The sequence below is a fragment of the Myotis daubentonii genome, chromosome 1 (genome assembly GCF_963259705.1).
Source record: "Myotis daubentonii chromosome 1, mMyoDau2.1, whole genome shotgun sequence".
NCBI lineage: Eukaryota > Metazoa > Chordata > Mammalia > Chiroptera > Vespertilionidae > Myotis > Myotis daubentonii.
This window is the reverse complement of record NC_081840.1, coordinates 53,764,952-53,780,631: the sequence shown is the minus strand read 5'-3', so window position 1 is coordinate 53,780,631 and position 15,680 is coordinate 53,764,952. Positions and strand designations below refer to the sequence as shown.

The following is a 15,680-nucleotide window of genomic DNA, read 5'->3' as shown; positions in this document are numbered from 1 at the left end:
ACCATTTATCCCCCATCACACCCCACCCCATAATCATCACACTGTTGTCCATTGGAACGCAAGGAAATGAGCCCTCCACAATACAGAATCAAGAATCTAAGCTAATTGGCTTTAGGGTGGGCTATTGACCTTGTTTTGTCCAGTAAGACTAAATGGGGGTTGGAGGGTGGGATAGGAGATTCTAGGATTTTTTCCTTTCTGATAAAAGCTTGAGAGCTGCCCGTTAACACCTTGTTTGGAATGTACAAAAAAGTAGTATTTGGAGCTGTGGTAGCCATCCTGACCACTAGGCAATAGACGCAGAAAAACAAAGTTGAAGATGATAGAACAGAAATACAGCATTTGGTTCTTCCAAAAAAATTTTTTTAAAAAAATTTATTTTGATTTTTTACAGAGAGGAAGGGAGAGGGATAGAGAGTTAGAAACATCGATGAGAGAGAAACATCGATCAGCTGCCTCCTGTATACCCCCCACTGGGGATGTGCCTGCGACCAAGGTACATGCCCTTGACTGGAATTGAACCAGGGACCCTTGAATCCGCAGGCCGACGCTCTATCCACTGAGCCAAACCAGTCAGGGCTCTTCCAAAATTCTTAGGCTAAAAATAACTGTCCTTATGGTTTTAGCCAGTGTTAGGTTTTCTTACTAGCAACCAAAAGCACCTCAAGTGTTCTACAACCCCCCACCCCTGATTTTCATACTTATAACCATTGGTTCTTATCTGTTCTTGAGTAAACTTTTCTTTTCCATTATGTCACTGATAATCCTAAAATATTTTAAATTAACATCTAAGTAGTTTATTTTTATCTTGAGATTGCTGATTGTCATTCTTAGGATTGGTTTCATTTTCTTCAAGTACTTCAGAACTTTGGTTTGAGGCTCATCTGTGCGGGAGTCTTCCTGCTCTTCACCTCCTCCTTCTGAATCCCTCTTCTCTCCTTTCCCTTTAACTGCTTCCACCACCCGTCCACTCAGGGCCCCAGTCCTGTGGTGGCAGAAGGGCTATCACAGACCTACAGACAAGCAGGCTATTTGGCTGAGGCCCTGGCTACAATATGTCACAGTCCCTGTAACAAGTTATGTTGCTTCATCCGTTTCAAGAGGAGACTCCATCCTGACCCTGGTTTCATTACTCTGTAGGAGTTGAAATTTCTGGCTACTCTTTCCCGTTTCTAGACCTACAAATCAGGTTGTGATTTGCAAATTCAGTACTTACCACTTTGTATTTCTGGTTTGCCTAAATTACTTTTAAATACAGCTTTGCTTTAAAAATCGTCTCCATTTTCCCCCATTATTTTTCTTTTCAAAGCTCCATAGGATAACACTTTAAAGCAAACATTATATGGATGAGCAAAAGAAAATATTTTGTTTTTGGACACCATAAAACTATATGCCATGTGCCATTCCTTGGTAATAAATCCTAAGTGAACAGCAGCGTTCTGGTGAGTGAGTGTGGTGTATCCGCTGGGTGAATAGCAGAGAGATCAGCAGCAGTGTTGTGCCTCATACTGATTTTTATTCATTTCCCTTAATTTCATGAGCTCGAAGGAAGAACGGCATCAGGTCTGTTTATAAAACGGCTTGCTGCCTATATAAAATAGATCCGTAAATCACCTTAGGATCCAGTCAGTTTAATATAAAATGTTTTTTAATTGATTTTGAAAACATTTAAAAAACAATTTTTGAGCACTTTCAATAAAAAAAGAGAACTGAAATGCTACTGCAATATTCAACTACTGTAGTTTTAGCAGGTACAACAGACAACAAAACTTTGGGGAAATCTGACTTTGCACTAAATGAAACATGAAACAGGGCTTGTTTTTGTCATTTATGATGTAGTTAAGCACATTATAGTACAAGACTCTTATATGAACCTCAGATGCACTGCACAAAACACTTTCCTTCTTTTCAGTTCAAAAGTCAGTGCTTATTGCAATTATATGCAAAATTATTTACTTCATGAAGTCTTATCATGATAAACAGTATGCAAAATGTTTTAAACATCAAAACAATGAAAATAACCTGAAAAATAAAGAACATATTCAACAATAACTAAGCAGAATTAGTAAACATAAAAAAGTAAATAACTTGTGAATAACTATGCTTGTCTGGTTAACACTGAACCAGTTTCAATACAGCCAAGAAAAAAAAAAAGTGGTTACAGGAATACCTAGTACTGTACAAGATAAGTCAATAACACTCATGCACATTTGTGATCATGTATTAACATGGTGAAGCAAACTAAACTTAATTCTTCCTGCTGTAATATTCTCATGTAAGAGAATAAGAAATAGAAATATCTCATTGAGATCAATGCACATTGCTACATAAGACAATTTTATCTGTCACTTTGATGACATTTTGTCTTTTCATAATGAAACACATTTAAAAAGTTTAATCTGTGGACTGTATTGGTTGCATTTATCCTAAGAGATGTGCCTACCACAGGTTCAACAAATTTAGTGCAATATATGAACCCCAGAAAGTTTGCTGGACGAATTCAACCAAATTTAAAGTGTTTGCTGCAATACTGTACAGGGGTTAAAAATCCTCCAGTTTTTATTTTTTTTATCAAAAAATTTTCCATTATTTTTATATTAGTAGGAAGCTAATAATGTAAACATGGGATTAGAATGGCCTCAAAGTCTCCTTTTCAGAGTATCTCATAGAGAAAGGCTCCCATCATTTGTTACAAGAAATCACACAGTTTCCTTTGGGTATTGCATACTTTGGTGTGCAGTAGTGCTGTGTCTCAATGTACAGTGAAGAAATAACTAGCATCAAGAAAAAAAATCTAACAGATCATTAAATCAAGATAACAGCAAACATACACAAGTGCCAATAACTAGGACATAACGGTATATAAACCTGTGAGCCAACCCTAGCACCATTTATTTATCAAAATATATTAATACCCTACCTTGCAAATTTAGTGAACAATGAAACCTTATTAAATTAAACCCTTCATTACAATTGTTAAACAGTCACTGATTGTAGTCTTCTGATTGGCTAACTAATTGAGGTAAAGGAAAACTTAGCTGGGTTCAAGGTAGCATAGCAATGGTTTAATGTTAGCTTAGAAACCTAATGGCAATTTCTAAATCTTTCTCAAAGTAATCTTGAAAACAGTTAAATGGAGCTGTCAACTAGTGAGCAGATTTGTGTCAACGTGAAATTCATAAACAATTATTCGAAAAACAAAATGGGAGCCATGGAGAGAAACATTTTAAAACAAATCCTGAGTGCTTATTTTGCAATTGTGGTTATCACAATAAATAAATTAAGCATGTAATAAAATGCTCCTCTTCTTCAAGTAATATTGATATCCCCCTTTGTTTTATCACAAATATAAAGAAAGGTTTGTGGCTTCAGACCTCAGGTGGTGAAACGTTTTTGTTCAGGTTTTTATGTTACCTCCCTCCTGCTTGTTCTCAAAGAGGTCTCATGATCAAACTGTATTACCACATTCAGGAGGAGTGATGGAGTCAGTTACTACGTTGAGGACTTAAGAATATTATAATTAAAAGTTCAAAATAAATCTTAAATAGAATTTTAATATGTGCATGCAGCCACTGTAATGAAACTAAGAAAATGCTTTATTGCCCTTCTCAATTCCCCTGCCTCAGTTACCAAATAAACATAAAATAATTTTTTAAAACGCTTGTATTTATTCTATTAAATTACAATGCTTGGAGTTATCTGTTTTGTGTGTCTGTATGTGTATGTATGTTGGCTCCGTATTAAAATCAACTTTTTAAAATAAGATTAATGCAAGGTCACAAACATAAATGGCTACTAGTTTTTCCTTTGAAAAATTATAGTGCAGCTTTTGCTTTCCTTAAATTAATATTGAATTTTTCGTTATATTTTTCCTATTTAAGCCCTTCATTGCAGGTGCAAATGGTACTGAAGCCCCAGAAAGTCCTATAGAGATTTCTCATTCTACAGTAGCTCTATGCTTCAAGCCTACATACTTAAAATAACCTGAATATTATCCCTGTTTCGAGGAAGAACTTCTTGCCTACAATTCACCTTATCTATGATTTCATATCTAAAAGATAATGCCAACAACAACAAAAAGCTTATGTCTAAAATCAATGGTTTCCTCTAAATTCTGTGCAGATCAACCGATGAATTAAAATGAACTTATACAAAATAAAGCTCTAGACTGCTCTTGTAAAAGCTGGTTAGTCAAATGTTTACTAGCAAACAATGTGATTAAAATGGGGAACATTATAAAATTTAAGACCTAATACTTGTTCTTCTACAGCCTACTGTCTTTTCAGAAACTTTTTAAGAACTGAGGCGAGTCTAACCATTTCCTATTGAAGAAGAAACCACTTATGCAGCAAACTTTGAAAATGTCACAATTAATTGTAAGTGTTTCTGCTGCGGGAGGCACTTCCATTAAGACAAATACAATACATATGTCTTTAGATACAGTGTGCTACATATTATAAAACACAATTTAACCCAACATTTCAACAGTAGGATGGTCCTTGCTGTCTATCCATTCAAAACCTGACGAAGTCATAGAGCTCATGGATTCACTGCAGATTTGTTGAAATAATGGGTCATTCTTTAATTCTTCCAGTGTAGCTTCATCATCTTGTCCCTGCTGACGACCTGGATCGAACAGTAGATTTGGGTCCAACGTGTTTAAATCATTGATGCTGCCTGAGAGCTCAGAAGACAACCTGATATCACTAGAGAAATCAGATGTAGTGCTCGTGAGATCAGAGGCCACCTGACCTACCAGCTGCTGGTTGGTTTGCAAGCCATCGCCACTCAACAGGTCTTTAACAGTGCTGTTGAAATCTAACTGTTGCTCTCCGATTTCTGATTGTGCTTGATTATCTCCAGGAGAAAAACTGATCTGATCGGTGCTATTACTTTTGGTGAGGTAAGATGGTGTTTGGAATTCATAGACAGAAGTGCTGGAATCGATCATATTCTGAGGATTGGCACTAGGAAAAACAGTGGAAGTTTCCAAAATCTGAGTGAGATTCATCCGAGCTGTGTAATTGGAGGGCAGGTTGTTCATGCCCAAACCTCTCATTGCATCATCATTTTCAGAATCCAGTTTACTCAACAGAACACTGGTTATTTTTTTACTGTTTGTTTGCTTCTGAAGAGCGTTCGGGAAGGCTGTCTGCATCATGACTGTCAATGGAACTGACTGACTTCTTTGAGCTATGTTGTTGGCACATGCGTCTGTGTGAACATTTGTGAAAACATGAACTTCTGGGGTGACGGGACTTCCAAAGGGGGTCACATTAGAGCGGGGGATATTAGATACTGGATAGAGGGTGCTTCCACTAAGATTACGTTGGCGATGAACAGCAGGGCTCACACTCCGGCATCTGAAGTTGCTGGCAGATGAATTAGTTCCTTTATTATCGAGAGGAGCAGGGACTGCGAAACCCTCCTGTTTGTTGGTGTTATTTGCAGTGGCACCTTGATGCTGCACAGGAGAGACAGGAGTCAAACGACCAAAATGAGTGTCATGATGTCTGGATTGGGACTGATAAGACTGCCCAGGCACAGCAAAAGCATGAGGTTTCCTGAAACGGTCTTCCACTAGCTCCTGATAGCTTGGGAGGATGCCGTGGCCAGAAACTGATGAATTACCAACCCCACTATACCCATTATTCATCCATTCAAGCTTGGTTTTGTCAGGGTGTGTGGCCATGGGTCTTTGCATCGGTTTCACAGGACTACTTGAGACAATGCTGGCATCATGATATGCCATACTGGAGCTTATAGGGGTAAATGCAAATGGATTCCTGCATTCAACAGGGCTGGGAGGGACACTACTGCTGCAGTTAGAATGTGGAGTGCCGATGGGTGTATGTCGGCTACTTCCTAAAGCACTATCCACAGGTGTGGTCTGGGCTAGCCTGGAACAAGGGCTCTCCCGTGACAGACTCTGAGATCCAGCAATCATTTCAGAGGTTGGGGTTGGGGTTGGGGTAGGGGTTGGAGTAGGAGTGGGGGTGGGGGTGGGGGTGTGGATCGGAGTGCCATTGCTATGGATTGGATGGTAGAAGTGGGTGTTGGAGGCGTGAGATGACATTGGAGCTCCTGGAGTTACCGACTGATTCTGAAGGGTCATTCCCAAACAGTTACCGTAAGAATGAGAATTGTTCATTGACATTTGCTGCTCCATAAGCACCAGCTCCTCCACAATGCTATCTTGTGTAAGTTCATCATCAAAAGGAAAGTAGCTTTCATTTGTTTGGGAAACAGAAGGCTCAAACTCTTTCAGTTCAGACTGTAGAGGTAACTGATCTGAAGACTGTGCTTGTATTTGATTCAGAGAAGATTCCTGTAGCTGGCTATGTAGCTGCGGGGTGTATGTGTCCTGCGGCATTCCTTCTAGTTCCCAGACAGATTTCTCTAAGTCATTGATATCAGAGTGCTCAGGAATTGTCATAACACTGATATCTTGCTGTTGTTCACAGGCAGCAGACACAAACCCAGAATCCTTAGTGATCTGTTGCCATTCGTTTGGATTAAAGCTGCCATCTGTTTTTGAATCACTGTCCAAGAGAAAGATACTCTCTTCAAGTTTTACTTTTATATCTGGAGATGATGATGGTGTTTGCTGTTCCAAAGCTGAATCACCAGTGATAAGGGTAGAAGAATTCAAGGATGGGTTTGCCATCATGTGCGAGTTGACATTTATTGATACCATGCTAGGAATCGGAGCACCTGCTGCTGAGCTTTCTGCTTTCCCTGAATGTGGAACCTTTTGGTCCTTCTTAACACTGCCTGGTTTCTGACCTTCTATGATAACTGCAGAAAGCTGTTCCACAATTGGTTTCTTTACAGGAGGCACCTGGGATTCTTGCAATGCAGAAGACAGTCGCTTTCTTGGACTTTTAGTGCATAATTTAGGGTCTTTATTTATTGAGTCACCATTAGATGGTGAGCTGGTGCTGGTGAATGTTAAGTTCTGAGTGGCAACTGAGAGAGTGATAGTGCTTTGATTATTGCCTGTCGAAGTGCCTGGTGGAATTTCATTACAGCGACTCTTACATTTGGTCCTCTGGTCACAGACCTTAGTTGCTTTTATTTCGGCGACACCTTCAGGTGAAGGTTTTTGCACTACTCCATCTGAATTACTTTTCTGTCCCGAAAGGGCGCTAGGCGTTGTTTTAGGAGCTTTAGTACCATCAGCATTCTCTTGGCACTGTACAGGATGCTCATCCGATGATATTTCCGGTTCCATTTTGACTTCCACAGCAGACGTTCCCCCGGCACAGCTGGTCTTGGATCCAGGAGACTGAAGTGAAACAACAGAACCATTCTTGATCTGTGGAAAGGTCTTTGATTCTTCTGTTGTTCCTGTAGCACTGTTTACTGAGGCAGAATGTTTAAGAGGGGCACTACTACTACTGGGTGTGAGGGATATTGCTGTCATTTTCACCACATTTAGAGAACTCATGTGTGAAGTGGGTACAACAGCAGTTTTGATGGGACTGCTAGTAAAGAGAACAGTAGTTGGCGAGCGAATGGTGAGTGCACTGGTGTTGGCTGGTTTAGGTAAGATCTGAGGGTAGCGGTTCCGGGCAGAACGATCCCCACCAGGACTGGCTGGGACATTCTGAGGAGTCTTTGGTGCCTGTTTCACAGACTGCATGTGCTGAGTGACCACTTGTACATTGAGAGGAAGAACTTTGCCATCAGAAGAGCTCATTGGACTTGGTGATGTTACCAACTGCCTGGTCCTTTGGACCTATTAAAAAGTGAAAAACAAAAAAATCAGATTTAACAAGTCTAGGATATGAACAATAAACCACATATTTACACAGTATTAAAGCATTATAAATGTTATGCTAAAAAGAAAAAAAGACAGTTCCTACATTAGATGAGAGTTCTTCTAGATCAGTTTTATACAATCAGACATATATTCTAATGAATGTAACATAAGCACAATATAGTTACAACATACAATATATAAGAACATTAAGATAATGAATATTTGCTAAAACAATGATTTTTAAGGAGATTATAGGAAGAGATAAAATCTTGAAGAAACACATGACTATAAAGGTAATCTACTGGAGTCTGTGCCCAGAAGATGACTCACTCACAGGAGACAGTCTTATAAATGGTCTGTCTTGGACATTAGTAACTAAACCACTGTGGGCAGGTTTCAGATAAAACTAATGTCTCTTCAAGTTTGCTCTACAGAGAATAGTGCAAGAATTTGGTTACTAGGTAGTTCATGCATTAATGACAACGATGATAAGAACAACAACAAAAAGAAATATCTCCTTTATAATATCATCTATAACATAAAATACCACCTTGTTTTATTAGCAAGATGCACTCTTATTTTAAAAACCTCCTTCAGAATAACCTCAGTTGTGTGAGACAGGAAAGGAGAACATAACTTCTATTTGTTGATAAGGAAACAGTAGCTAAGTAGCTAAGGGACTTGCCCAAGGTCCTATGTCCAGCAAGCCACAGAGCTAGGATTATGTACAAGTATCATCAACACACATTAAATTTTGCTCTATCTGAATGTTAAAAAGAAAAAACAGTTTAAACCAAAAAAAGTTTGCAATTGCATCGTCCTGGCTTAGAGATGAAACAACTCTGAAAATGACTTCTCTCTTACATATTTTATAAATCTTGGACCTTTGCATTCTTACTTATGTTCATGTTATAGCTCATTTTGTAATCAACAAGGTATATTCTGAATGAAAGGCAACCAAGTAAAGCTGAATCTATCTGTGGTCACAAAATCAGTTTATAACTGAATCTTCTATACCTGACTCCTTCTCATGTGCCACTTTTAATTAAATGACTGATTTCCCACCATCCCCAAAAGACCAATCACTTTAATGATATTACCGGAATGGGACTAGGGACAGCTGCCACAACGATACCAATAGGCTGAGGAGAGAGGATCGCAGGGTTTCCATTGGAAAGACTAGTCACTCCACTGGTTGTCGTGCCTTCCGATTTTTTTGCTGAGGATTCTCCTGGCAAAGGGGATTGTAGTTTCTGTTCTTGCTGCTTCTTCTGAATTTTCCGTTGCAATTGCTGTTTAGCATCTATAGGTGATGGCAAAGTCTTCACTTGAGGCTGAAAGGAATTACTTTCAGCTGTAGGTATAAAAGCAGAAGGCTGTGTAATTCCTTTAATTCCTGAAAATAAACAAAAAGGAGAGTTACAGTAAATACTCTCTTTCATAAAAGGCAGTTACAGCTCATTTTCTTTTTTTAATTTTATTAATTTTATTTAAAAAATCTTTATTGTTGAAAACCTTCACCACCCTATTGTCTGTGCCCATGGGTTATGCATATATGCATGTAAGTTCTTTGGTTGATCTCTTCCCACCTAATCACCCACCTTCCCTCTGAAATTTCTTTGAGTATGTACCCCTCTACTGGACAAAGCAACAAAACCCAGCAAATTTTAACTCAAAATTTTTTTATAAAGCATAAGTATTAGCCTTCCAATTTATAAACATTTGTTAATACGGTTTTAGTGGGACACCTTAAAATATGGTTCGTTCAGTTCAACCAACAATAACAGATCAAGATTTTGAAGAGTAGGAGCTATGTTATAAATGTGCAGAAGCTAAGATAAATAAATGCCAAGAGAGCAGGTTTTATATTTTATCAGTAGATGTCAGAAATTTTCCTCTCTCCTTCTCTAATAGAAATTCATGAATTTTTATGATTTTAATATTCAGCCCATGAGGGGCACTCAATAAATATTTGCTGAAACCATCCATATCTTAGAAAAAAATTGTATGGGGAAGCTTTTAATTCTACCAGAAATTCTGAAAAATGATACTACTACTCTTTTAACTGCTACTGTATAATTAATTATTTCAGTAGGACCTATTAGAAAGTAAATAGGTTCTTAATAAAACTGAGGTTAAGATATTTTGAAAAAGTGTCATGGAGAAAACCTTTTACTGCAGTAGTGAAGATCAACACTGAGAAAAAGGAATGATGAAATAGGCAAGAGACACATTTTCAGAAAAATTGATCAAATAACACAATTTTTTAAAAAGCTCATTTCACATTTACGGTGTGGCATTAGGGTCATTAGAAAGTAAGCTGTGGCTGGTAAAAAACAGTGGGAAGGAAATGAGAAGACAACACCATCCTGCTGGTACACCTTGCCTTTCCCAGCCCAATTTCTGCTTTTCATTGTTTTGTTAACAACAACTTGAGGAGGGGGAGACAGGAAGGAGAGAAAGATGTGACTGTGAGCTCTCTTCCACTCCTCAATAATCACTCATCTTCTGACCCCTCACCCCCCTTTATCACCTAAGTACTATTTTTTTCTCTTCAAATTTAGCTCAAATTGCATGGCTTCCTCCTGGCCCCGAGTCTCAGCTCTGGCTTCTGGACACCTGCATCCTTGAAAGTCCCTGCCAAAGGCTCAAAGCTGTCTTATCCCTCCTGCCAGGGTTTCTGGACAGGAATGAGTTCCAAGCAGCTGACTCACAAAAGAACATTTGTAACACAACCTGTTCTATATAATATGCAGACTAAATTTATAAAAAACCAAATTCACCTTCAAAGGATAAGATGAATTCTACCAAAGCTGTTAGAACCGCTGGGAGAACAAATGAGGTGGCACATGCAAGATGTCTAGCTAGACAAGGCTGCCCAAGCACTCTCCTGCCCATGCGCAAGTATATGCAAACAGAAAAAATTATGACAAGGCTCTAGTAAGAGATTATTTTGCTGAAGTGGTCCTCAATTGACCATAAGTTGAAAGGACAAAACAATTACACACACACACACACATACCACAGAACTTTAAAGCTTCTGAAAAGTATAAACTGAATGAAAAATATCAATATTAAAATGATTAAGATAAAAGAGTGAAGTTATTTTAGAAACTATAGTTCTGGCTGAGATAAATCTTTTGTAAATTTAAAGATATCTATACTAATAAAAGGGCAATATGCTAATTAGAAAAGGAGACCTTCCAGGAGACCTTCCGGACAAAGCCTTGGTGGTAGGACCGAGGCAGAGGAGGTTAGGGGTGAGCAGGCAGCAGGGGGGAGGGGGAAGTTGGGGGCAAGCAGGCTGACGGGGGGGGGGGGGCAGTTGGAGGCAATCAGGCTGGCAAGGGGGGCAGTTAGGGGTGATCAGGCCAGAAAGGAGGGGGGGGGGGGCGATCAGGCTGGCAGGCAGAGTGGTTAGGGGCGATCAGGCAGGCACGCAGGCAGGTGAGCGGTTAGGAGCCAGTGGTCCCAGATTGCGAGAGGAATGTCCAACTGTCGGTTTAGGCCCTATCCCTGTGGGATCCCAGATTGGAGAGGGTGCAGGCCGGGCTGAGGGACAACCCCCGCCCCCCGCATGAATTTCGTGCACCAGGCCACTAGTTTACAATAAACAATCAGAAGAATCATCTCTGGAAAACAAGTTTCATGTTAACACTTTTTTCCCCCTGGAAATTATAATTTCCTAGAGTAATAACATAAATTACTTACTCATTTTTAGGCTTATAAGGTATGACTGAAATGAGACACTTAAAAATTTTAATCTGATAGTTTACATAACCATTAATTTAGGAAGAAGTAATTTATTCTGATATTGTCAATTCGTAAAACTATCAATTCTAAAATTTCTATTTGAATGAGAATGCTCATTTGCATATTAAAAACCATTCTTATTATTTTATAGTAATGTTTCAAACAGTTTATTTATTTTTTTGATTTTTTAGTTTATTTGAGCCAAACTGACCACATATGCAGGGGAGCAAATTACTCTGGGAGAATAACAGTTCTGCAGCTTCTTTTATGCATGTGAAATTAAGGAGGGAACTGCATGGAGGTGGGAGAAAGCAAGGTAGAGACTGAATTATAGGAGCATTAACAAGATTACGTGCTCTCTTGAGGGTTAATACCCCCGTCCAAGGTATTACTTCAACTCTTTCAAAGGTGTGTTAACCTAGATGACCTAGATCTGACTTAAAACCATTTACTAAAGAAGTTATAGGCCTGGGGCATGAATACCCACCATGACCTGCCCAGTTAGGAATTTATGATCAGAAATATAGTTTATTTTTTGTGAGACTAAGGCATCTCTCACATTGTCCAGAGATCAGTTTTTTTTTTAATAAGCATTAGTTTCTGGGATAGTTGTCTTTCAAGTAATTTTAAAATTTAATCTTATCTAATATTTACTAATTTAGGTACACATATATACTTAAAAGTACATATATGTACTCTTTAAATTTTAAAACAGCAATGGAAAAGTTAATTATCAAGTGGGAAATCTTAAAAGTCTCATATCTCAGAAGAGCAATATAAATAACTATAGCTTTATGCTTTAAAATAGAGGGACTGTTGTTATTACTATTTTTGTTGGCTCAACAAACCCAAATGAATTTAGTGTTAAGTGAAGTTAAGGGTGAACTCATGAATACTAAAAAGACAAAGAAGTTCTTTAGCTAAACTTTTTTTGCTACCCACTCCAAAGACAGTAACACCTCTGTCAGTTTTGCCTTGTTAACAATAATTTTGTACCTGGTGGTGCTGCAGCCATTACAGTTAGAGCTGCCATTGACTTGGTGCCAATATAATGACTTTTTACAAGGAAGCGGGCCAATTCCAAGACTGTGTCAAATGGCTGGCTTAACACTTTCTGGGCCCACTCGCACACAAGACGGCAAGCAGAAGAAATGACTTCCTCGTCAATATTTTGAAGCTGCCCAGAAGGTTCAGCAGCTTCCAACTAAACAAAAGGAAAAGAAAACGTTAACTTTTAGGAGAAAGTTCAGAGTAATTAAACTGAAGCACATTAAAGATAAGTATTCTTAATTAGAAGATCTAAGTCCGTCAGGTGAAAGAATCATGAATTGACCTGTCGGCAGGCATATCAGTCTTGTAGGTAAAGGGCCTATGCCTGTACCCACTGGCACACAGCCATAAGCAGCTTGTGAATATAACATTGAAATGCTTGTTACCAGTAAACCCCACCAGTGTGGCTCAGTGGTTGACCATCAACTCATGAACCAGAAGGTCACAGTTCAATTCTAGGTCAGGGTATATGCCCGGATTTTAGGCTCGATCCCCTTAAGGGACCTGCAGGAGGCAGCTGATCAATGGTTCTCTCTCATCATTGATGTTTCTCTCTCTTCCTTCCTCTCTCTAAAATCAATAAAAATATATATTTTTAAAATGCTTGTAAGCATATATGAAGACTAACAGATATTTTGATGTTTATAAAACCTATTCTGATATCAATAAAACTATACCAGTAGTCATATTTCCTATTCTGAAAACATTTATAATACACATATTACTAAAATGTAATAATTCTCCTCCTGACAATACATATATTTTAGATATATTTACATATCAGTAAGTTTAGATCTATCTTGCTCTCCCTAATTTCAGAAGTCATGTTGACTTAAGTCATATACACTAACATTTTTCAGTCACTTTTGACTTTTTTTCTCACTTATTCTGTAAAAGGCAGAGTTCCTGGTCCCTGGTTTTATCTAAATGAGACTATGCAGTATGCATTTCAATGTTGATTTTAAGGTACAATTCAACTTATTAAAAAGAGAAGGCAGAATTCTTACCCCATCTCCAGTTTTGTGAAAGTCAAGATTGGGCAGTGTTGGCATATGAACAAAAGCTTTTTTTCTTAGTCCACTGTAGCAATATGTAATGAACAGTTAAGGTCTCAAGTATTCCAAATTAAATGAACTGCTTATATAATTAGCACTTGAAAAGTAACCATATATGAAATGAAAATAAAATCATAATGAAATAACATCTACTTTGAGTTTTCAGTAAGAAAAACTTTAATATTATAAACTCAGGATTTTTACTCTTTTGAAATGGAAATAGTCTGCAGAATGTTACTGTCTTAAATAAAACAAAATAATTCTCATCTGTTATAAATTTAATGAATAAATGTTTCTAATAAGCTGTGTCAGCCACCAGTAACAAACAGGTCAGAAGGAAAGAAATACCCAGATGGAAACCTGGAACCGAGAAAGGAAACTTCAGCCCAGGGCACCGGGACAGAAACAACTCTGAGTGTCACAAGGGCTTTAACCTTTTCATTTCCCTTTTTCCACTGAAACACACAGGATTATCACCTGCAACATGCCAAAGACACATCAAGATGTTTTTGTTTGTACTCAGAAAACAAGGGCAGGTCATGTAACAAGTGGTTAAAGAACACCTGGAACCACTTTAGAAAAGCAGCCTTCCACCTTCCCCTTCCTCTCCTCTCTTCCATAGCAGTGAATTTTTATGCTGTGAAAAAGGCCAGGAGCCGAGCAGAGAGAGATGAAGGACTTCTAATATGATACAGAGACCCTCTACCTTCTTCCAAGAGTAGGGAGAACTTTAATAAATCCTTAATTTTCATTTCCTTATTTCTGTTTGCTCCTAAGTATTTCTCCATCACAAGAGGGACCTCGCTTTAAACAGTTGGCTGAAAAATAAAGAGAGCTGTAGTCTTCCAGTATAAGTTCCCTAAGACATTTTTTTTTAATGTTATATATTTTGCAAAGGAGATCCTATGCTTCTAAATGAGAGGAGGGAGTGAAGGTAAGCTAACACCTTTCTGCACTTTTATTGATAATTTATAATTGCTGTACTGTGGCATGCCTCGGTCATTCTCACTACTGAAGAAAAGATCAGACACATTACAATGACAGAATAAGGTGAAATCTATCATAAACTTAATGACCATTATTTATCTCTCTTACAGTTTGGTAAATTGCTGGGAAAATAATATTTGCAATTATTCTACTAAGTTCTTTTGAGTTGTTTGTACTTATAGATTCAAATTTATTTCTAATTATAGTTGGTCATTGAAACACAACAGATGCTCTGTAATAAGTGGGAACTTAGAGAGATTACGAAAAACCATTCTGGTAAAGGATATTTCGATTTGCCTCTCGTGCCCAGACGACGTGCCTTCATGTTTGGAAAGACGTTTTTCATGATCTTTCCAAAGTCAGCAGCACTTAGTGGATGGTAACCAAGATTGTCACAATAACTCCTGCAAAACAAGGAGGGGCCAGTTAGAGAGCAACAGAACTCAGAATTACACAGCACAGTGCTATTGCAACACAATTTGATGCATTTGACAAAGTGAAAAACACATTTTCAAGAGATTCACCACAATTTTCACCAATATATGGTCACCCTTCTCTGGAGATAACTCCGGTTGGTTAGCTTATTTACTCTCAGGGTATTCAGTACTGCTGCTTTCAACAGCATCCAAGCTTTCAGTCAGAGGTACTGGTGGTATAACCCAGCATTCTGAACTGAGTGTATCCAGCTCAAACAGTAGGGCTACAAATTTCCACATATGTATCAAGCTCACATACTGGGACAATTTCCAATATAAACACGTGTATGCCAAATATTAGAGACAAAACTACTACATGTTTTAAAATAGAAACATGATATATTAGAACTAAAAGGGACCTTAGAGGTCATCTATACCAACACTCATTTTACCCATAAGAGAAAAAATAAAGCCACAGAGAGAAGTTCCAAAGGTCCTCAGTCCTACCATTCTTATCATTGCCAGGAAAAAAGTACTTTGTAAGGCAGTAACTTCAATTGAGACCAGGGAAACAAACTATGTCTTAATTAATTACTCCTGGAACCACAGGTCCTGTTACTCTCTAAAGGTGCCAGCCATGGGTAGAAGAACAAA

The 15,680-nt window shown here is 38.2% G+C and overlaps 1 protein-coding gene across 3 annotated transcripts in view; it reads right to left on the bottom strand.

Moving 5' to 3' along the window:
- Positions 1–1,630: 1,630 nt before the first annotated feature.
- RFX7 (regulatory factor X7) overlaps positions 1,631–15,680 on the bottom strand; it is a 128,132-nt gene continuing 114,082 nt past the window's right edge. For all 3 annotated transcript variants that reach the window (XM_059700354.1, XM_059700362.1, XM_059700372.1), the window contains 5 exons: positions 14,898–15,014; positions 13,576–13,660; positions 12,515–12,722; positions 8,866–9,161; positions 1,631–7,741 (listed from right to left, as the gene is read on the bottom strand). In XM_059700354.1, coding sequence (XP_059556337.1) covers positions 4,469–7,741; positions 8,866–9,161; positions 12,515–12,722; positions 13,576–13,660; positions 14,898–15,014 — 3,979 coding nt within the window. In that variant the 3' untranslated portion in view covers positions 1,631–4,468. The remainder of the gene's footprint in view (positions 7,742–8,865; positions 9,162–12,514; positions 12,723–13,575; positions 13,661–14,897; positions 15,015–15,680) is intronic.